We start from the raw sequence: 24722 nt of genomic DNA, 5'->3' as shown, positions 1-24722 counted from the left end.
GGCATGGTAGCTCATGCTGTAATCCCAAAAATTTGAGAGGCTGAAGTGGGAGGATTCCCTTAAACCTGGAATCTGAGCGCAACCTGGGCAACAGAGTAGGACCCCATTAAAAAAAAAAAAAAAAAAAAAAAGCCCGATATGGTGAAGTATACCTGTAGTCTCAGTTACTTGGGAATCAGAGGGAGGTAGGAGGATCGCTTAAGCCCAGGAGGTCAAGGCTAAAGTGAGCTGTGATTGTACCAGTGTGCTCCAGCCTGGGTGACAGAGTGAGACCTCATCTCAAAAAAAGAAGAAGAAGAAAAAAAAGATTAGTTATTAACATAATTTTATTAATAATAATAATGGTTATTTGCAGAGAGAGAGGCCCAAAATTAACTTCCATGTCCCTGTGCATGTGTTGTTGAAGATATCCCCCACTACTGAGACCCTCTGACCATGTTCAGACCTTAGGGATTAGTCTCTTTATCTTCCCCTAGGTCTTTTTTCCCTCTTACTCAGTTCAAAGCTCATTTTATTTTCTGTTTCTAATTCAGTGGAAACATCAATTATCATATTAGGAAATACTCCAGGCACAGAATATGGTGTGACTCCCTTAGACAAGTTCTAACAGTGCATTTTCCGAAAGCATGATTTCTTCAGTCTTAAATTATGTCATATGTCAGTGCTGTGCTGATAAAGTTTAATAACTACTCTCCAAAAATGGGGGGGGAAGCCCCAATTTGTTGAGCTTACTGATTTTCATGGTATGAATATTACTAACATTCTTCCCCTTTCGGCAATCAGTGTGGATTTTGGAAGAGATGTCCAGGTATCACACCATTATGTAGTATTTCCACCATACAGGTTCAGTAGATGTAAATGAACTCAGTTATATAGGAGATAGTAAAATATAGTAAACTAATTAGGAAATAATGAATTTCCAATATATATTACCTTTGTTTTAATAATATTTAATTGTGGGTTTATATAGTTTAATATTTAGTAATGGTTGTTTAATGAAAAACTCTCAAAATTCTAGAAATTTTTAACAGTTGGCTTTGCACACTGGGTACTACCACCTGTGAATATGAACAGCCCTGTAAATGTAATGCCAGGCTGAGGCCAGTTCAGTTGCTTATCATTTTTCTCTATAAGAGCACCAAGAGATTCAGCCAACACCTCATGCGTGGTATGAACTGATTGTAGCCCCTAGTCTCTTGTGAGCAAATGCTGAGTAAAACACACACACACACACACACACACACACTCTTTTCAAGAAAGAACCACCTCTTTAGCCTCTTTAGGGATAGGGCAGCTTAGCTCAAAATTTGTAAAGAAAAAACATTTGACTCTTCAGCATCATTTTCTGCTAACATTTTTTTTATTAAACTGTATACTTAGCTGCACTCATGCTAACTTTTGCATTCAAGTTTTACGCAAGAATAATGAGTAGATTTTATTTCTGTTTGACTGAAAGGTTTAGAAATGTGGTCCCTCTCAGATTAAACAAGAGTTTCTGTCCCAAAGAATAACTCTTCTGTACCCACAAGCTTACTGCTCTAGCTCTTAAAATGGCAATATTCCACCTTCACCTATATTTAGATTCAGTTTCCACTGACGAACCTTAAATCTTCTTTATGACCATAGCTTATTGCAAGAAAAAAATATTATTACATGGAGTGACCAGCAGAGATGTTGTGTAGCATGTAGATGTTATATAGAGAAAAACGATAGCATGGTCTAGCACTAGCACAAAAGGACAAGGTTTGTCATGTCCACAGGTAACTAGATTAAGATTTCCAAATGTGGGCATGTATCCAAATTTACTCAGAGATTCTGACTAAGTTTTGTATAAAGAAGAGAATCTGACTATCTTCAAAATTCTCCTGTTGATTCTAGGAAGAGGTGTAAGTAGCACTGACCTAGCATAAGATTTCTATGATGGTAAAATGGTTAGCAAACCCTAATATGATGCAGACATTTCAGGCCATATGTTAGTTTGAAATTGGCATAGAACATATGGGTATGCTACAAATGAGCCAACTACCTAATACATGAGTCCCCTCTTAGAGAATATTTAGTTCTCTGTTGTTACATGAAACTTCTGTGTCATTAATTTCAATAATAAAAATCACAGTGCTTTAAATGCCTGTGACCTCCTGGGCCTGGTATATCACAGGCACTTAAAGGACCCTATTTCTAATTTGCATATTCTGTAACGTAGGTATTAAAAGCCTGATTTGGGAGTCTCTGAGAGCCTCAAGTAGCTTATAATTTCTAGTGGGGAGCAGATTTGTTGGCTTCCAGTGAAGAGATGAAGTGATCAAAATTTCTTGAAATAGTAGGCCTCTGGAATTCAAATTGTCTATTTGAGGGCAGCCTTCAGGTTTCATTGTTTCATTGTTTCTCTGAAACTTATTTTTAAGTAAATTTTAACAAGCATTTTCACTAAAATATGTGAATTTTATTGAAAAATATATCATGATATAACTAAATGTCACTGATATGAGAAAGGTTTTCACACAGTTTCACACTGTTCAAACATAATAGATGGAGAAAGACCAAGCAATTTGAATAATTAGCTTTTCTTTGAAGTAGTAACTCCTAACATTTTTTAAAATGGTGAGTTTTTAAAAAAGAATTAGAGACTTTTGGAATTTAAGAATGCTTTTTTGTTACCTTGTTCTAAACAAATTCTGTATTGCATATTTCCTTTACTAAGGAAAATAAGGTGGAATTAACTTTGCTTTGAATACTTCTGAATTTTAAAATGTTTTAGAACCACAAAATATAAAGCAAGGAACATCAATGTGAAGTGATGTCACAGTAACAGACATCTGGTGATCTTTCACATTTTAAAAAATGTACTTCATGTAAAGTTTAAGTCATCCTGCTATATGAGAATCTGCAAAAAATTCTAAGCCTGGAAGAATTAGGTGTAGAGGTTAAAATGCTAGGTCGGTAAAACTGAGTTAAATTTTCTCCAAGTAAAAGACTCATCTGTGATGGTTAATATTGATTGTCAACTTGATTGTATTGAAGGATACAATGTATATTTCCTGGTTGTGTCTATAAGGGTGTTGTCAAAAGAAGTTAACATTTGAGTAAGTGGACTGCCAGAGACAGACTCACCCTCAATATGGGTGGGTACCATCTAATCAGCTACTAGTGCTGCTAGAATAAAGCAGACAGGAGCAGACGGAAGAGCAAACTTGCTGAGTCTTCCAGCCTTCATCTTTCATCCACACTGGATGCTTCCTGCCCTCAAACATCACACTCCAAGTTCTTCAGCTTTTGGACTCTTGGACTTAACACCGGTGGTTTGCTAGAGGCTCTTGGGCCTTTGGCCACAGACTGAAGGCTGGACAGTTGGCTTCCCTACTTTTCAGGTTTTGGGACTCAGACTGATTTACACTAGGATCCTTGATCCTCAATTTGCAGATGTCCTATCCTGAGACATTACCTTGTGATACTGTGAGTCAATTTTCCTTCATAAACTCTCTTTCCTATATATCCTTTTAGTTCTGTTCCTCTAGAGAACTCTAATTAATACAGATTTTGGTACCAGGAGTGGGGTGTTGCTATAAAAATTCCTGGAAATGTGGAAGCAGCTTTGGAAATGGACAACAGGCAGAGATTGTTTCCCTGTTTGAATTTGGGGGGCTCAGAAGAAGATGGGAAGATGTGGGAAAGTTTGGAACTTCCCAGAGACTTGTTGAGTGGTTTTGACCAAAATGCCGATAGTGATATGGACAATGGAGTGCAGGCTGAGGTGGTCTCAAATGAATATGAGGAATTTATTTGGAACTGAAATAAAGGTGATTCTTGCTATGCTTTAGCAAAAAGACTGGCAACATTTTACCCCTCCCCTAGAGAGCTGTGTAACTTTGAACTTGAGAAATATGATTTAGGGTATCTGGCAGAAGAAATTTCTAAGCAGCAAAGCATTCAAGATGTGACTAAGGTGCTGCTAAAATCATTCAGTTTTATGCATTCACAAAGATATTGTTTGGAATTGGAATTTATGTTTAAAAAGGAAGCATAGAATAAAAGTTCAGCAAATTTGCAGGCTGATAATGCGATAGAAAAGAAAAACTTATTTTCTGAGGAGAAATTCAAGCTGGCTGCAAAAATTGGCATAAGTAAGGAGGAGCCAAATGTTAATCACTAAGACAATGGGGAAAATGTCTCCAGGGCATGTCAGAGGTCTTCATGGCAACCCCTCCCATCACAAGCCAAAACGCCTAGGAGGGAAAAATGGTTTCATGGGCTTGTCCCAGGGCCTCGCTGCTTTGTGCAGTCTCAGGACTTGGTGCCCTGCGTTCCAGCCATTGCTAAAAGGAGCCAACATACAGCTCAGGCCATAGCTTCAGAGGGTGCAATCCCCAAGCCTTGGCAACTTCCACGTGGTGTTGAGCCTGCAGGTGCACAGAAGTCAAGAATTGAGGTTTGGGAACCTCTGCATAGATTTCAAAGGATGTATGGAAATGCCTGCATGTCCAGGCAGAAGTTTGTTGCAGCGGCAGAGCTCTTGTGGAGAACCTCTGCTAGGGCAGTACAGAAGGGAAAAGTGGGGTTGTAGCCCCTATACAGAGTCCCTACTGAGGTACTGCCTAGAGGAGCTGTGAGAAGAGGGCCGCAATCCTCTGGACCCCAGAACAGTAGATCCATCAATAGCTTCACTGTGTGCCTGGAAAAGCCACAGATACTCAATGCCAGGCCTTGAAAGCAGCCAGGAGGAATGCTGTACCCTGCAGAGCCACAGGGGTGGAGCTGCCCAAGGACTTCAGAGCCCACCTCTTGCATCAACGTGACCTGGAAGTGAGACATGGAGTCAAAGGAGATCATTACAGAGCTTTAATGGTTGACTGCCCCGCTGGATTTTGGACTTGCATGGCACCTGGAGCCCCTTCATTTTGACCAATTTCTCCCATTTAGAATGGGTGTATTTACCCAATGCGTTAACCCCATTGTGTGTAGGAAGTAACTAACTTGCTTTCAGTTTTACAGGCTCATAGGTGGAAGGTACTTGTCTCAGATGAGACTTTGGACTTGGACTTTTAGGTTAATGCTGTAATGAGCTAAGACTTTGGGTGTCTGTTAAGAGGGCATGATTACATTTTGAAATGTGAGATCATGAGATTTAAGAGAGGCCAGGGGCAGAATGATATGGTTTGGCTGTGTCCCCCCCGCCCCAGTCAAATCTCATCTTGAATTGTAGTTCCCATAATTCCCATGTGTTGTGGGAGGGACCCAGTGGGAGGTAATTTAGTCATGGGGGCTGTTACCCGCATGCTGCTGTCATGATAGTGAGTGAGTTCTTACAAGATCTGATGGTTTTATAAGGGGCGTTCTCCTTCTACTCATTTTTCTCCTTCCTACCACCATGTGAAGTGTGAAGATGGATGTGTTTGCTTCTCCTTCTGCCATGATTGTAAGTTTCCTGAGACTTCCCCAGCCACATGGAACTGTCAGTCAATTAAACCTCTTTTCTTTATAAATTATCCAGTTTGGGGTAGATCTTTATTAGCAGCATGACAACGGACTAATACATAATTTTTACTAAATAAAATTATATATTGACTCAAATAATAAGCACCTAAGTAATGTAAAAGAGAGATTTACATAGCATTCCATAATTGATTTTTTTAACATAAAACCCTGATTATGTATTTGGTGTTTAAAGTAACTATGTAAAATTGAATGACAATTATACTGACTCTATTCAATATTACCCTCTTCTATTTTTGTTTACTCTATAATGGGTGAGAGGAATTATGTAAGTGTTCTGTTACCAGTGGAGGGTGTACAGGTTCTTGGTGTTTTGAACAAAGAATTGGGAAAAATGCACAAACAAAGCAATAAAAGAAAAACACAGATTGATTAAAACAAAAGTACTCTACAGAGTGGGAGTAGACTTGAGCAAGCCACTCCAGAGTGCTGGTTACAGAATTTTCTGATGTTTAAATACCCTGGAGAGGTTTCCCATTGGTTACTTGCTTTCCACTCTATTAATGAAGTGATGGTCCTCAACCAGTCTGACTGGTCCTAGAAGGTGACCAATCAGAGACTGAAGTTCCAAAGTCACACCCCTGTGCAAATGAAGACGAGGCCGACGAACAGTCTGATTGGTTTCAGGAGGAGACCAATCAGAAGTACTTTACTTTCTCATCTGCAATGCAGAAATGTGGGAGTGGGGTATTGCAAAGGGAGTAGCCTTTGATCCTTTTGTTACTTGAGTGTGGAGAGGTGGGGTTTTCCTTTTGATTCCATTCTAGGAAATCAGCACAAATCGGCCTTAGGTTCCCTGCCTCCAGACCCTATTCTCCTGCCTCACAACCATCGTTCACAGTTTTCATCACAACTCACATGTTCATCCTTGTTTACTAATGAAGTGTTTCATAGAGTTCAGTTTCACAATTAAATAGAACTTGAACTATTTTCCCTTTTTTTCTCTAATATCTCATCACTTGAAAACTAGGAAGCAAAAGGAGGATGTTTATGAATTACTGAAAACGTGCGGACATTCAGCTTTCCCTTTTCATAACATTTACCAAGATGTTTCACATGTGTCTTTCGTCTCCTATTGGTGTTCCCTCATTCAGAACTTTTATTTCAAAGTTTAGAGAGGAGGTAGGGGAAAGACCGCTGGTTACACTAGAGAATGGGGGCAAGGGATGTGGTATCTACAGGGAGCTGAGAAAGATGAACAAGCAGATCAAACTGCTAACCCATTTGGCAATCTTTCAAGCCTAGATTGTTGCAAGCAGCTGTGTGCAACTTTTATTTAATTCTTTGCTGCTCAGCAAGAACACATTATGTTCAATTTAGAGGTGATTCTTTTGCCAATTGTAGGTGCTCTTTCTACATAGGAGAAAAATGGAAAGAAAATTATGCAGTGACATTTCTCTTAAAGTTCTTGGTAAAATATAAGTAAGAGAAATACATAAAAGAAATAAAAAAGCTTGAATAAAAATGCACAAAGGAAAAGTCATCTCACAGGTAGTTATCCTGATCAGCCACTTTTATTCTCCTACCTCTATGCTTTATTAAACAAAAATGTTGATCTAGATAATTTTTTAAAAAATATTTTCTGTGGAATCAATTCAAACTCTGCACTCAAGAATTAGAATACAGCATTAAACTAGTCATTTAAAACATGTGCCAATGAAGGTTTCCCAGAATAAAGAAATTTGCTTTACTACAAAAAATACAATAATACATTTAAAAGTCTTTAAAGCAGTACAATGATGGACAACCATCACTTCTACATTTCTAAATTTCATTGAAATGCATAATTTAAAATTCCAACTATTTTTATTGAAAAGACTTGCTATGCATTCCTAGTGGAATAAACAAATGTCTAAGGGTCCTTATAGTTGTATACTGGACAGGAATCTGCCTGCTTTTGTTCAGAAGAGGAAGATAGATTAACATCATGCAGTTCTGCAACATTCTCATGAAATAGTAAATCATTTCTGTTAGTATATACAATGGGCTCAGAGATTTTTTTCCTGAGGGATAAGAAACAAAACGTGGTCTCATCAATAGTAAATTACATTAAGGGTAAGAGTATAATGCATGTTGAATACTTTTTAAAATATGTAAGAAAGTGGAGAAAAACTAGACATCACTTTTCTTCTCTCCTCTCTTCCTATCCCTCCTACAAAAGTCTTTTATCTGACCATATTTCAGGACAAAGCCCCCTGAATCTTCCTTCTTTTTGCATGATGATACCTCTGGTTCTTTGCTTTGAAAGGCAGCCTAGTGTCTGAGCTCAAGCTGGGCGTTTCTACCTGAGTTTGAATCTTGTCTCCAAGAGTTTCTAACTACGCTTGCCTAGCCCCTCATCCCTTATTTTTCTCATATAAGACTGAATTAGAATAATAGATTAAAATATTGTGAGATGAGAGAGTGAGATGGGGAGGGGCACCTTTTTCCATGCTCTTGACATCCACCTACACCACTCTCCACCCTGACTGCTATTGACTAACCCGCTCATTTCACACACACATCAAAGATTTTGGTAAGTGACCCAAGTCATCTTTTTAACTCCATGCATGTCATTCCCTAAGTGATTTTGAATGAGTGTCTTGTTAATGATCTCATTCAACGTCTTTGCCTAATGGATTCCTGTCCTCCTAAAATCCAATGAACTTTCAGAGTGTTTGTATTAATCCCATCAGAAATCAAGGCCTTGTTGTGACACAAAGTTTGTCTTCCTATGTGTGTTCTAATCTATTTTGGGTGTTCTTCCCTCCTTTGTCCCAAATGGCTATTCTATTTTTGTATCTGTTAACACAAATTAGATACTTGGTTGTATTGGTTAAGAGTGTGCACTCCAGAGATAATATTTTTAGGCTCCAATCCAGGCTTATTACGAACTATGTGATCTTGGGCAAGTTATTAAATTTCTCTAGCCTCAGCTTCCTAATCTATAGTAGTACTTTTCTCCTAAGTATATCATAGAAATAAATTGCCTAGAACCATGCCTGATACATAATAAAATTGTAATATATTTAAGTTATAACTACCTCTTTAGCATGTTAGCTAACAAGGGCTTTCGTTGTAATTAAAGGATTTGTATTTCAGAAGTTACAAGGCCAAAAATATTTTTTAGAAAACAGAAAACTGGAGCTGAAAAATAGGTAGTAGAACTGATATTTATTTAGACTTAAAAATAATTTGCAATGGAATACAAGAGATGTCTGTGCAGTAGTTTGCAAATCATTTATCTTTTTTTCTATAAATAATAACTCAATTTCCAGATCTGTCTAGTAGTATATTAAGAAGGAACTCCACTGAAATAGCTTTTTGATGGAATCAGTTTTTTAAAATATATTATACATCCACTATCCTTGAATTTTAGTTTTTGTATATGAACTTCAAAGGTGAATTAATGAAAACATTCTACAGCAAGACATTTTAGGCTTATTACTTACTATAATGCGTTTTGGGTCACTTTCTTATAACCTCCATCAACTTTAAAATCACATTTTTATTCCTTTGGCTTACCGTGGCATTTTAGAAATGTGCCTATTTGTTAATGTGAGTTCTTTTTATTTTAAGTGAAAGGACATAGACATATACACATATTTGTGTGTGTGTGTGTGCGTATGTGTGTATACACACGCACAGCTAAGGCCCTGTTTTAACAGCAAGTCCCTTTGACAGATGAAAAAATGGTAGTAACATACAATGAGTCTTGGACTGCTATACCTCAGAAGACTTTGTTTAATATTGTGGCATGGAGCTACCTAATCTTTTCCAGTTTGTTATCCATTTTTCTTTGTTATCTGTCTCAGTGATGTCTAATCTCCACAACTGACTGCTATAGGCTAGCAATCTGTAACAAAAACTCAGTCTCAATCTTATATATAATAAAAAAGGAAGGCTGTAAGATTAATGGCACCAGCCATAATTATAAAGTCCCAAACCACAGACATTATAAGACCTTTCAAAATGTACTCAGGGTTGAAGAAGCTGTGTTAGCACTATGATGTGAAGATACTGGCCTCTTAGTAAAGGAAATGTTGGTTTATTCAATCTGAGAAGCCCATTGTGTTTTGAGCACTGTTAGGAATTATGGAAAAGAAATGGTTCCTTCCCTTAAGCAACTCATAATAATTTTATCCATCTCAGTTTTCCCATGGCAACACTCATTTCTTATAAATTTATATAGGAGATATTTCTATTCTTGGAACTATCAAGTGGAAGCCAGTTGAAAACACAGGCTATCCATGGAGACCATACTACACACAGATTATCGGAATTTCTTTATGTTCATGGTGAAATAGAACCCAAACATTTCTCCTTAAACACTGACTATTCTGATAGGATAAAATGTACAAATATGGGAATATTCATAGTCTATCTTTTGTACCTTCTCAAATATTTTGTGTCTGCTTAATACTTTCAGTCCACCAGACCAAACTGTTCTCCTGTCTCCAGACACACACACACACGCACACACACACAATTGCTAGATGTTATAATGCACAATTAAGATACATAACAAAAAAAAATAGGTGAATAATTATTTGATAAGAGAGCTAAATGGAATGAAAAATACTTGAGGAGAATGGTTTAGTCCATCAATCACATAATAGTGATACAATGATGGTGGGGGTAGAAGGATGAAACGTTTGTGATGAAGGAAGGCAGGAAGAGAGAGAAAACTGGAGTTGGGGTTTTGCTGAATGAGAGTGAGAGCTGCGTGAGATAACAGTTTAGAACTGTTGCCATGGGCAATGCTTTGGATCCCATTTCATGTCCTTTGAGAGTAGTAAATTTCTTTTGCTTGAATTTTAGCTGTTGAACCATGTTTCTCAAACGTGACACCACTCACAAAGTGAACATGTGGGTGGTTACGGTTCCTCAGGGACTCATTAGCATGTCTGACCAGCAATCTGACAGATGAAGGTCATGGAGTGGGCTGAGACCCCCACATCAGTGACATCTAGTCGTCTTCACTAATCCACCATTGCTCCAGCCATGGGTTTCTGTTTCCCTTTCTGAAACATACCTGGAAATATTTCCTGCCTTCTTTTTCTCTCTCCATGTACACCAGCCTGAACTCTACAAGAGCCTGAAGTTCCAGTGGCAGTGAGTTTCACTGGAGTTGGGTTATTCATAACATTCTTGCTGCAACTGTGGCTTTTCACGCCTTTGTCAAAGGATGCAGAGATCTTTGAAACCCACTTGTCTTTGTCTGCTATGCCTGCGAAAGCCTCTAAGGGGTCACACCCTCCCAGCTTCCAATTGCTTGACCTGTGGTACCTTACTGATCATTTCAATCCTGTTTGCGTAAACATTTCTGTCTCCAGATTACTTGATGTATCTGCCATATCACCTCTACTGACCCTCTCCCTCTTTGTCTGTCTTTGCTGTTCAGTAAAATTGTTATGTAATGTGTTGTGATGGAAGAAAAAGGGAACTAACATTGATTAATGCTTATTACATGCCAAGTACTTTGCATATGATATTCAACTTAGTCATTCCTTTATCAAATATGTGAAGTAGGTATCATTATCTGTATTTTATTAAAGAAGAAAGTCAACTCTTAGGTAAAGTTCTTTACCCACAGTTCTACCAATTGTAATAATGGAGCCTGAAAGGAGATAAAAATGATTTAATAGCTGGTGTTTTCCACACTTTACCAGCACTTAGTAAAAGCTTGTATTTTTTTGCATTTTCCCAGCATATAAATGAACCCTTAGAGAAGTAAGTGACAATATTGTAAATTGGTTACATACTCAGTGGTATTTTCAATATTTTAGCTTTCCTAAACTGTAAGCTCTAATTTCCTATCACATTCTCCTTTAGAAATAAATGCCAATTACTAAAATGTGTTTGTATTTAATTGACATTTATTTTAGACCCATTTACTGCTGAACTTTAATAAACAAGTAATAGAATCAAAGCAATTGCCAATTAGAAATGAAATAATGGTCAAGAAAAATTTTTGACTAGAAACATGCTATGTATAAAAAGGGCTGATGTGCCATGGAGGGACAATTCTCTGGCTCTACTTAAAGGATGCTTTTCCAAAAAAAAAGAAAAAAAAAAATATATATATATAGTTTTTGATTAAGATGGATGTCACTGATTGAACAACCAAATATGAAACTAGAAGGACAGATAACAGCATATTTTGCATATCCTTCTTTGCTGTGGATGTTATATAATATACTTTAGCTCTAAAACATCACTATCAAAAACACTTCTAGAGCGCTCAGTCATAGTATGTTAGGAAGTGTGAAGATTAACTAAATGAACATTTAAAAACATAAAAACAAGGATGCTTTTTATTTTATTTTTTCTTTCCTTTTTTTTTTTTTTTTAGAAGAAGTCTCGCTCTGTCACCAGGCTGGAATGCAATGGCGCGATCTCCGCTCATTGCAGCCTCTGACTCTCTGGTTCAAGCGATTCTCCTGCCTCAGCCTCCTCAGTAGCTGGGATTACAGGCATGCACCACCATGCCCAGCTAATTTGTGTATTTTTAGTAGAGATGGGGTTTCACCATGTTGGCCAGTATGGTCTCGATCTCCTGACCTCATAATCCGCCTGCCTCGGCCTCCCAAAGTGCTGGGATTACAGACGTGAGACACTGCGCCTGGCCCATTTTCTTACCTGCAGAATAAAACAAATGGTAGTACTTATGTGATCATATTGTTATGAAAATTAAGTGAGACAGTGTATATAAAATACCTAGTGCACTGTGCAGAGAGCAAAGAGTGCTCAATAAGCATTACATGATGTGGTGAGGCTGATGATGTCAATCATACTGTATAGATTGGAGTATGCAGTATAGTGTACACCTCCATTTTTAGGACAAACATTTAAGTCCAAAGTATAAAAACAAAGTGAAAAAAGTTAACCTTTCTAAGGAATGACACAACCAGTAACAGAGTGAGATTTGAAATTCTAATGTGTCTCATGCCACAGAGACTTTATGTAAGAGTACATATCTGTTGATACTTACATGAAATGTTGATTTAGAACCACAAATGCAGGAATTTACATTGATCTTATTAAATATCATAGCTTTAATTTCAGCTCATTATTTCTTCCACCAAGTTCTTCCTAAATCTGAATGATTATTCTCCATAAGAGTATTCACTACCCCTTCCAGATTTGTGTCATTTGCAAATATGATAAGTGTATTTCAAACATTTTATGCAACTCAGTTATTAAAAGGTCAAATATGATAGATGTGTACAGAAGCTTTCGGCACACTCCTAGAGCCAGGATGTCAGTCCAGGCCAACTAGCACATCAATACTTTTATCAAATGTTCTGATACATGTGCCAGTCATCTACAAATCCACACAACTATTTTACATCCCGTCAGTGTTTTACACAAGGACACAATGAAACACATGGTCACGTTCTTTCTATTGTTATCTTTTCATGAGCTACAAATCTGCTGAAAAATATGACATGAAATTAGTGGTATTTTCTTAATGTGTATTTTCATTAAAAAATATGTATTTATCTCTTACATGTACCAGTGAAAATATCTCATAAGGCAAAATAGTTAATTGACTTTTGGCATGTCTGTATGGCAGAAGGTAAATCTACCAAAAATAAAATAAAATAATATTTATTTAATATCATCCAAAATGTTTAGGATAAAAATGTGAAATGAAAATAGCAGATGACAGAACTGTATAAAGTATTACATCATGTTAAAGTGCTACACACACACACACACACACACTTTAGAAAATGAAAAACACCAAAATTCAAGGTTATGAATTTTTTTTCTTCTTTCATATTTTTATGCATTATACAGCATTTCCAATTTGAACATGTATTAGAAATAAAATCTAGTAAATCTATCTGGAATGTTTACTATTTAAACGTAATGGGTCAGGGGATTCATGGAGAGGTGGCATCTAACAAGAGCAAGTTGGTGGGTAAACCCGCTTTATAGGCTCTTGGAGGAGGAGAGGAAGAGGAAATAGAAGAACCCTAAGTGGGAGTGAAGCTTGTATGTCCTAGGAACAGCAGGAGATGAGAGTGAGAGGAGTAAGCCTGGAGGAAAATACTGAGGCATGGAGGAGAGGGCCACATGTTGTAGGTCCTTGAAGACTGTGGTAAGGACTTTGGCATTTACTATGAGGCATATGGCAACTTAGGAGATTTGACATGGTCTGACTAAAAAGATCACTCTGGCTAAGGGGCCAGGGTGGAAGCTAGGATACTGGATAAGAGGTTATTGCATTAATCCAAGCAAGAGATGATAGTGGTTTGTATTGCAATGATAATGGTGCAGGTGGTGAGAAATGATTGGATACTAGACAGATTTTGAAGTTAGAGACAACCAGATATGTTCATGAATTTGGATCTGGGCTGTAAGAGGAAAGAAAAAAAAGTTGAGGATGACTCCAAAGTTTTTGGCAGAAGCTTCTGAAAGGATTGAGCTGCTTATTGACTGAGATTGGGAAGACTATACAGGAATAATTTTTATGAGTGGAGTGGGAAGATTATGGATTCAGTTTTGAACATGTGTGTTTTCAAGTGCCTGCTAAGTGAACAAGTGGAGATGTTTTGTAAGCAGTTGGAAGAATAAGCTTACATATCACTGAGTCTGGACTGGACATAGAAATTTTAACCAGACTATTCAGGTTATATGAGGATTAAATGAGTTAATATATGCAAAATGCTTAGAACATCCTTGGAAGGCCCACCACTACATATAACTGAACAGGTTTTGCACTGCAGACCTCCAAGGGGTTATCATCTAGATTGAGTAACTGTGAAGGATGCTTCTGGACGCCCTTGGTGGCTCTGGCAAGCTCATAGTAAGTGCTCATTATTATTGTTGTTATTGGTTGCAAAAGGTGACACATCTCAGTATATTCTTTATGTTTTCAGGTAAGGTTTTTCAGTTAGTTCAGACTCCTTATTATATGCTCAGAAATACATTTGACATTGATTGGAACTAATTCTGTTCCACAGTAGGTGGAATTTCTATATTCTACTTTGTGCTAACAGCTATAAACAGTGATAATTAATGCTTTAAAAGTGTCTGGTTTGGAACAAATATTTGACAGTATCATATATAAAAGCTTTTAGTTTTTAGGAAAAATTTGATGTTTTATTAGTTTGAGTCATTTTATGTTATTAATAATACTACTTTTCCAAAAAGCATTAAGACCTTTTAATGTTATTTTCTTTGAAGTTCACTTCCATTGCTTTTTGTAGCCTAAAGCATTCTGAAGGCTGTTGGAAGGAGCATAGAATATACAGAACAGTAATATCATAGACAGCGTTGAACAGATCTTTCCACTCAGTGGGAAATAGAATGCATTTAGTATGTTCACGTTTATTTCATTTTTGACATAATATGTATTAGGTTATTTCTTACTATTAGTCCTTGTTACAATCATATGAGCTTGTAGGTATAAGTGATAATCGACAATCTTAGATCTGAGTGGATCATCATCAATTTTTGTTTTAACTGTGAAATTTGTGTTGACCTATCTATTCTACTTAAATGTATATGTAAAAACAGATCTATACTCAGCCTGCAAATGGAGTAGCTCTTTGCTTCCATTTATGAGTTAAGAGATTTTGAAAAATAGCCCTTTTACAGGTTTCCCCACCCCAGCCTGCCCAGCCTTCTGTTTGTAGCTGTGGTTTCTGCCACTGTCATGCCCCCTCTGGATTGATCTATGTTTCCAGAAGGCGTCAGGAAAAATACAAATTTGCAAAATAAGTTTAGAATCTTCAAACCTTTGCACAATTTTGTGCACCAGATTAACTGGCCTGTACGTTAGCTATCTGAAATCCTGTCCGAGGTGATGCTGGAGGAGGTTCTGTGTGCTCTAGAAGTCGCAGGTTAGCAGGAGGGAGTTGAGCCCCTGAGGGAGGGGTAGATGGAAGCACTGCAGACACTTCTGTGTACTTCACACTTCTGTTTAAAATTAGTCTTGATCACATGAGTATATATGCTGTTCTAAAACTTTTGACTATAAATTGCTTGACTGAATATCATGATGATGCTTACAAAAACATCAAGTTTAGCAAGGTTAACCTTACTTATTTGTTTTTCCTGTGCAGTAATTGCTTAATTTATTTTGACTTCATAACTCCTGATGAAGATGAAAAATCCCAACCATAAATATTTTTTGTTTCATTTTAACTTCATATTTTTAAGCAAGTAAGAATACCTGCCTATCTTTTTGTATCAACATGTGTAAAAATTAAAGTTTCCATTTTGTACTTAACTTTCAAATTAAGAGGCAGGATAGGAAAATTCAGTTGTGACTGGAATAAAAAGTAAAGTCAATTCACATAACAAAAGTGTGGATACGAATAAACAGATGACAGTGAGAACCGTCAGATAAGAACGAGCGGAAGTATTCGCATCTGATAAAGGAGAGCAATTCCACATCATGGTAATGCCATTAATTCCTACTAATGTGTCATTTGCTCAAATCATATTGAGATTTTACTACTATATGGGTGGTTTACAGTAAGTTAAATGTGAAAAACAAAGCTACATATTTTTTAGTGCTGCTGGAGAAAGATGCAATTTGATGGAAATGTGTCCACAAATCAAAGAGTAAACACTAAGACATGAGAGACTGCTAGATTTTTACACTGCTTGTCTGAAAGTTTGGTTACCAAGCGTCTGATCAGCTCTAACACTTAAAGCATTGTCTCAAAATATGTGTATGATACTAATAGAGTTTGGAATTATTTGCCAAACCATTATCTCATATATACTTTTGTCATTTCGCAACCATCAGCCTCAGAATCCCTGGAAGTGCTTTTTAAATATAGGGATTCCTGTACCTCATCCAGACTATAAAATCAGCATCTTGCACAAGCTACTCAAGTGTCAACACTAAATTTTGGGAACCATGACTCAAAACCATTTTCTACCCACAAGTCAAACTATGTCGTTTTAATGCTCAAAGACCTTGACCACCTCCATAATACCCATAGAAACTCCATAATACACACACAGAGTAAACTCCGAACTGTTTTAGAAGGCTTTCGTGATACTTTGTAAGCTCACACTCCAGCTGCTATTACTCATGCAAACTATGCTCAAAAAACCCTAAACTACTCATTATGGCTTCAAAGCGTTGTGCTCATCCATGCCTCTCTGTTACTGCTTAGGCTAGGTGTTCAGCCAGAAATTCTCCTTCCCTCTCCTTCACTGCTGGACAAACTAGATTGTTCAAGCAAAATTAAACTGCAGAGCCTTCTGCAATCCTTTCTCTCCACTTTATACGTACCTATATTTTAGGAAATATTATGGTCATAATAGTTACTTGCCTATTCCTCTGCCTATTTCCTGGATCCCAAAACCTCCTTGAGGGCAGGATAGTGACATTTGTCTTTTTATCAGCCCTCCCTGAACCCACACACACACCAAGAATAGGGACTAGGTTAGCGTAGACTTTCAATAAATGTTCTACTTTCCTATTTTGAATTATATGGTCATAAAAAAGGTATTATGCTCTCACTTCTTTCTCTAGTAAAAATAATTTTAAGAGGTCAAACCTGCCAGTTTTTAAAAGGAGTAAAAGAAAAATCCAGGGATAAAACTGCATTGCCTTTAGCTAGAGGCAGTTTGAGGATATGATCTTTTATGGTTGCCAATGACTTCATATTTTGTAACTCTTCAACTGTCCTGGCCTATTACTTGCAGAAAGCATTACAGAGGTAGGCACTGAATCCCACATTCAGGTGGTCACACAAACAAGCACAACTTCTAGATGAATTTGTGACTCTTAAAAATATAAATGCAGTTCATGGACTCTAGTTCCTAAAAAGGAATGCAAAGGCTACATTTTTAGTAACATCTGCGGGACAAACATAAAAGATTAACTTAGTCACATTTGCCAGCTTCCATGATGAATAATGCATTGTCAAAGCAGAGGGATTGCCTGTGAATTAAAATAATGGTGATGGGGAATAACCAGAACTTATTTTTATTTTATTTATTCATTTATTTTATTTTATTTTTTGAGACAGAGTCTGATCTGTCGCCCAGGCTGGAGTGCAGTGGAGCAATCACAGCTCACTGCAACCCCCGCCTCCCAGGTTCCAGTGCTCCTCCCACCCCAGCCTCCAGAGTAGCTGAGAAGACAGGCATGCACCAACAAGACCGACTGATTTTTGCATTTTTTGTAGAGGCGGGGTTTTGCCGTGTTGCCCAGGCTGGTCTGAAACTCCTGGGCTCAAGTGATCAGCCCACCTCGGCCTCCCAAAGTGCTGGAATTACAGACATGTGCTACTGCACTACGCCTAGCACTTATTTTAAGTTATTTTTAAAAATTACTAAAGTAATTGAAATGGTTGTTTAAAATATTGGTTTGTTTCTTATTTCGTCTCTTTGAGTCAGAATAACAGGACATACTAATTTGATTAATTCTCCTATGACTGAGCTATATGGAAATGTCACATTTTTCATTTTTAGTAAAAAAAGTGGACTATTTCTCACATAGCTTTAAAAGAATTATTGCAGGCCAGTCACTGTGGCTTATGCCTGTAATCCGAGCACTTTGGGAGGCTGAGGCAGGCAGATCGCCTGAGGTCAGGAGTTTGAGACCAGCCTGGCCAACAGGGGGAACCCCGTCTCTACTAAAAAACACAAATATTAGCCCAGTGTGGTGGTGCATTCCTATAATCCCAGCTACTTGGGCAGCTAAGGTAGGAGAATCATTTGAACCTGGGAAGTGGAGGTTGCAGTGAGCCGAAATTGTGCCATTGCACTCCAGCCTGGGCAACAAGAGCGAAACTCGGTCTCAAAAAAAAGGTCAGGCGCAGTGGCTCATGCCTGCAATCCCAACACTTTGGGAGGCCTAGATGGGTGGATCGCGAGGTCAGAAGTTCAAGACCAACCTGGCCAAGGTGGTGAAACCCCGTCTCTACCAAAAACACAAAAATTAGCTGGGCGTGTGGCAGGCACCTGTAATCACAGCTACTCGGGAGGCTGAGGCAGAGAATTGCTTGAACCCGGGAGGCAGAGTTTGCAATGAGCTGAGATTGCGCCACTTCACTCCAGTCTGCGCTACAGAGCGAGACTCCATCTCAAAAAAAAAAAAAAAAAAAAAAAAAAATTGCAATAATCAATGGAAAGAATCATCTACCAGGTTGAGACATGGAAGTGGGAAGATTTGTTTGGACAGCATTGGTAAAACCCCTAAACACTGCTCTCATTTGCATATTCTGGCATCTGACTAATTCCTCTCTTTGTGGCCCTCATTTACAAAACACACTCTGGGGAGAAGTAGTTTATAAAACTAATTCACACTAAATATGACAAACATATAAGATCTCTTTTTCACATGAAATCAGGACTTTTGAGGTTAGTGCGTGCCTGAGAACAGAGGGCAGGAAGAAAATCCCAGTAAGCTAGTAGGCTATCATTAAAATATTTGTGGTTTTTTTGTTTTGTTTTGTTTTTTCAGACAAACAAGGGACATATTGAAGCCTATTCTTACACTCTTCACTGATATGGTCTAGGGTGAGCTCCTTTTAGATGTCACATGGACAAGTCATTGTTTAAGGAATGTAGCTGACTTCCAGTGTAGCTGGGAATTAGACTGGGAATGATCTAGCTCCACCTGCTTTCATCCAACTCTTCTTTCCTGGGCTAGTGGGCTGTTAAAAATGTAGATTTATTGGCTTTTTCCCTTAAACTGATAGAGGGTGAACATTAGCTACAGAGTAGTCAGAACTCTTTTCCTGATTTAATTCTAAACTCTAAGAGGGTGATAAACTTACCTGTTTCAGTATAATATTTTATGTCCATTGCTTAACATCATGCCTAATACACAAGATGAAGAAGGTGCTTATGAGATAATCAGGGATACATGGTTGGAAGGACATAGGAGGGAACACTTATTGGAAATTTCGTCGTTTTTTTTCTGTGTTAGGCAGTTAATTACTATGGGAACTCTTTCTATACTTCCCAATTAACTGCAAGAATGAAACTAAGGTTACAGACATAAAAATGTAGTAAGTACATTGATTCATAAATATCTCTAATCAGATATTTTGGTCAGATATTGTAGCATTTACTTAATTGTTAATTGGCGACATCCAGTGATAACAAAAGTGCCGTATCTTGCACCATTTTGAAGAGTAAAGCTAAAGCTGAACCGAGTACTAGGACAGATTCCAAAAGTGTCAAGGCTCTAGAGAGAAAGTAAAATAAAGGTAGTCCTGGCTGAACAGCCATTTATGGGAGTACAGTCAATTCTAGATCCTCTAGTGTGTTTGTCATAATAGAATTCTGAAATGTGTAGGTCAAGTGGAAATGGAAACTACCAAAAAAATCTCATAATATCAAGTAGACAGTCAAGGTTAAATTATTTCAACTTGTTTTTGTGTGTGTGTGGGTACTACATCACATTTTCAAATAGATGGGCCTTGCCCTGATACCTTATCAAGAACCATCAACAGTATTTCTAGCAACACGCCTTTTTATATTGAATCTGGGATCAGATGTCTGGGTGGCAAATTGGAATTTCATGAATAAGAAGTTAAAAAATTAATCGAGTAGGAGAAAAACATTGAGAATATTAAAATGTTTAATATGAATTGTGTTACTTAACTCCTTCCTTTCCTGGTTCCTTCCTTCCGTCCTCCTTTCTTTTTCTTTTCTTCTCTTCTATTCGCTTTTATCTTTTCTTTTCTTTTCTTTTCTTTCTTTTTTTTCCAGTGAGGTAGTATTCTGGTCACAAAGAATAAGGCCAAACATTTTATGAGCCCCAAACCTGATTAAATAAATCGTAGATTAAATGGTAGAATATCTTATGCTTCAACTATCTTCAATTAACAGATCACTTAATGGATCAATTTAGAGGATTCTACCAAATCTAAGAAATCACATTAACATTAGCTACTTTCTCATAAAAAAGTTTGTACTCCAAAAAGTTTTCACTGCCTCCTATTTTGTCTCACAGTCCTTTCTAATTTCCGCTAGTATAAATCAATTTAGATGTATTAGCTTTGTACAAAATAACTCCTGTAAGTTTTTAATAATAATTATCATTATCACTGATTAAAGTTATATTGTTCAGGCCAGATGGAGTCCTTTTCCTGTCAGCTACAATGAGCTTGCATTATGTTGTTATAATGTGTTTGGCTCTAAATAAACAGATGGCAGAGTGACAGGATATTGTATACTGGTGATGTCAGCAGCAATACTTCACAAATAGAATTGCTTTAAATAAACTCTGTTGTAGCAAAGATCCCCGTACTTTTAAGAAGATGACTGGAATAGAACCTAAGTATTGTATTAACTTGGAAATAGTACAGTTTACTTTCTCAAAGGTAGACCATCTGAATGGTCTGAGATTCAGCCAGAGAAAGTGTCTGTTGAATCTGTATCTTAACCATGTACTCATTTAACAGAATAGGCTCACTTAGGCAGTTTCACTGGAGGCGGGAACACTCCAGGTTGTAAGAACTTTCTGGTTGAGGAATTAAAAACTTGGATCAAGGAAAGATGGGAGCTTCTGATCAGATGTTATTTGATGATATTTATAATATAGTTAACTTTGTTAAACACTTTAAATGGGAGAATCCTATTAACAATTATTATTAGAAAATTGACAATGTTTAATAAGAAGGAACATGTCATACATTTCCTTTAATAAGGAAATGTCATATAAAACATTTCTGTTTATGGAAAAGTTTTAAGCTTTAATAGATTTTTAACATCTATATTTTATTCCAAAAATGTGTCATGTGCCCACAGAAATTTAGAGTGAACCTATGAAATTCAAAAATAAGATTCAAAGGAAGTCGTTTTTACATGACTTCTTCCAGCTAATATTCTTTATTTTGAGTCCCGATGGGAATTTCTCTGTGGGACAGCTATGTTTGTTGAGGCAAATACCTATGGTAGAAGAAGATGCCACTATAGGAGATTAAGGCTTATATTTGAAAATGCAAATAATGTTAATAAACATTTTAGAAGTATAAAAATAATTGAAATTAAGCTTTCAAAAATAGCTTAAATGCAGGATTTTGCCATTTATTCTGATGATTTTTCATGTGTTTGTAAAAATATATTCGTGTTCTCACAGATTTCAACTTATTTTTTTTCCTTTACTTTTTAATATATGCTGCTCTCAGTAAGATGTGATCTCTGGAAATTATATCAAGTAGATTAGATCAATAGAATAATAATGCTCAATAGTGAAAGTGAAACTTATTAAATGTAATTGTTTGCTTTTGATTTTCTGAGAAAATTCACAAATTCATTTATTTTATTTTCCTATAAAATGATAAGAGGATTTGAATACCAGAAGGTTGTACTTTAGTCTCACATATATTTGACATTCAGGTTTTCCTACTTAAGTGGGCATTTTATGGGCTATGTTTCAGCTCTAGTATGATATAAAAATCCTCGTAAAGGAGCAGGAGTATTTCCTTTGAGGAGTTACTCCTGGTCGAGGAGTGAAAGATTATAACGTGCATGTGCTTTTTCCCTTTTCCTGTTCTGCAGGTGGACGTTGCCATAAGTCCTGTACTGGCCGTTGCTGGGGACCCACGGAAAATCATTGCCAGACTTGTAAGTATTCATCAGTGAGAGCACACAGGTTTGATGTGGCCAAGGAATTTTTATGATTGGTACATTTCATGCCTCTGGTCATCTAAAACATGAAATGAGCTGTTGCCTCCTTGTGGTTGATTTGCTTTGGGCCAAGAAAACTACCCAATTTTGATTGCTTTCAAATGAAAATTAATATATACTTGATTCTTAGGTTTCTTCTTGGTTTCTAGGTTAATGATCTCAACAGCACAGCTGTGGTGATAGTAGCTATAACTTTAGAGTTTTTACATCACTAAAAGTGGGAAATCTGATGTGTACAAAATAGTTTTTATATCACGAGAAGTGGGAAATCCATTGTGTACAAAATTTCAGGTTAACTGGGTCTCTCAGTCCTTTCACTAACTAATTATTTCACTATTCATTCATTACAAAAGGAAAGGAAAGAAAAAAAGAAAGGGTACTACTATGTATCCACTGTATTTTTCCAGGCAGTGTTCCAGGCAGAGGGATACAAACTTTATGAATTATGGAAATAGTCACTATTGTTGACAATGACTATTGCCCTTAGTTTATATTGTTTCTTGGATTAGTCATTAGCTAAAGAAAATATGAAGCTATCATCATTGCTAAGATATACAGTAGCAAAGCATACTAAATGTAAAGACAAATAGCTAGATTTTTTTCAGCATTCTTAATGTTGTTTAGTACTCAAACCAGCACTGAACTTTCATGAATCTTAAGAATAAATGATTTCTTTAAAAATGAAAAATAAAATGTCCTATACAAATAGTAAACACTCATTCTTCCTGCTGCCATAAAAATGACTGAAATATGATATGGAAAAAAAGTATAGTGACAAGTTGACATATATTTCTTTATTAGCATAGATGACACAGAAAATATTAAAGATTCAAACATACAAATATTACACGCTTTGATGAAATTTTACAGATTTCTAATTTGTCTCAGTTCACATTTTTCTAGTTCTATTTGCTAGATTCTCTTTTAATAAAGAAATACAAAAAGAATTATTTTATTGTGAACCACCAAAGAATAAAAATACAGGAGAGATATTTTCAATGATAAATGATTTCTTAAATTTATTAATTTTAATTCATGGACATTCTCACATCCAAAATTCATGAAATAGATAAGATTACAAAGTAAAATAGTATCTTCCCACGTGGGTCCCACCTTTTTCCCTCAGCTATCCATAGGCAACAAATATTATTGGCTATTTTGGTGTATTTTTCCAAAAATAGTTTATGCATACCCAAGGAAGTAAGTATATAAGCACTTACCCCATTTTTCGTTCAAATATTAGCATGTTTTGCATGTTGTACTACAACTTGATTTCTTCAACCCATGCATGTGTATGACTTATTTGTAGTATTAATTTCTAGAGGTGAATTTGTAGGGTCATAGACATGTGGATTTGGAAATTGGTAGAGAACAGCAAAATGGAGATCTTGTTTTCTATTGAGGTTGGAACAATTAGCTCTACCGAGAGCGACGTCCATAAATGCCTATTTCCATCCCTATTCTTTGGACAAAGTAGTTCATTAGGGAATTTTTGGATCTTTGTCAAAGGGTTAGATGCAAAATAGTCAATGTAGATTTAAATTAACTAATTTAATAGAAACAATGTTTTATGGCAGGAATGTATTGACAAGAATTTTAAATAGGCTTTTAAATGAGGTGAGATTATTGTTGTGAAATTCATTCACAACATTTGGAGGTATTCTTTTAATAGCAAAGAAGTCGAGGCTAAATTGCATCCCAGCGCTGGTCTGACACTCATGTGGCCATTTGCAGGAAGTCAGGTTCTCTAAAGTAAGGAAAAATCTGCAACACTTTGTGATGAAGCGACAACCAAAGAGACTGTGAAAGTGCTAGATATCCACTGGTCATTTCATGACAGAAAAAAACTTCCGAGGTATCAAAATTAAAAGTGAGTTTTTACTCACTCACCTACTTATTTTATGTATTCACTTATTTATTTTACAGAGGGGTCAAAGAGGCTTCTGCAAAAGTTCCTTCTTGTGGCTGAGCCACTCTGGTGGGCCAGGCCACACCCTCCTGGTAGAGGAGGGGAGTCTCAGGCCCATGGGGCTCCGCTAGTACTGTTGAGGGACTCACCATAGATCTGAGGGATGAAGGAGCTTAGATTTGGGAGACGCTGGGATGGATCTCTCTTCTGTTGAGTAGGGGGACTTAAGACACCCTGATGTTGTGTTGTTCCTCCAGTGCTAGATCCCAAAGCAAAATTACTTCCTCCCACCACCTTTCAGATTTCTCCTTTGGTTGTCTCTTGCATTACTTTCAGGGTTTATAGTTGAATTTAACAGGTAGGAAGAAAAAGGTCTCTGCCATCTTTTCTACATCGGAAGTCTCATACAGTATATTCAATAATACTATTAATAATTAAAATTAATACTATTAAAATTAAAATAAGAATTTAATTCTTAATTTCATCTGTGTCTTATTTTATGTGTATTTTTACAGATGACAAAATGCAGTAGTATTGATTATGTGTACAGATTTTACAGTCATTTCTCCATATCACTGGTTTCCACATGGCAAATTCAACCAACTGTAGATCAAAAATATTTGGAAAAAAACAATTAAAATAATAAACAATTAAAAATAATACAAAGAAAAAATACATTATAACATCTATTTACATAGAATTTACATTGCATTATGCA

General features: G+C 36.7%; 1 protein-coding gene across 4 annotated transcripts in view; it reads left to right on the top strand.

Moving 5' to 3' along the window:
- ERBB4 (erb-b2 receptor tyrosine kinase 4) overlaps window positions 1-24722 on the top strand; it is a 1160906-nt gene that overhangs the window by 770971 nt on the left and 365213 nt on the right. For all 4 annotated transcript variants that reach the window (XM_007966140.3, XM_007966143.3, XM_007966144.3 and 1 more), the window contains exon 5: window positions 21967-22032. In XM_007966140.3, the coding sequence (XP_007964331.2) occupies window positions 21967-22032 (66 nt within the window). The remainder of the gene's footprint in view (window positions 1-21966; window positions 22033-24722) is intronic.

This window comes from Chlorocebus sabaeus, chromosome 10, assembly GCF_047675955.1.
Source record: "Chlorocebus sabaeus isolate Y175 chromosome 10, mChlSab1.0.hap1, whole genome shotgun sequence".
NCBI classification, from domain to species: domain Eukaryota; kingdom Metazoa; phylum Chordata; class Mammalia; order Primates; family Cercopithecidae; genus Chlorocebus; species Chlorocebus sabaeus.
This window is presented reverse-complemented; position numbering and strand designations above follow the sequence as displayed.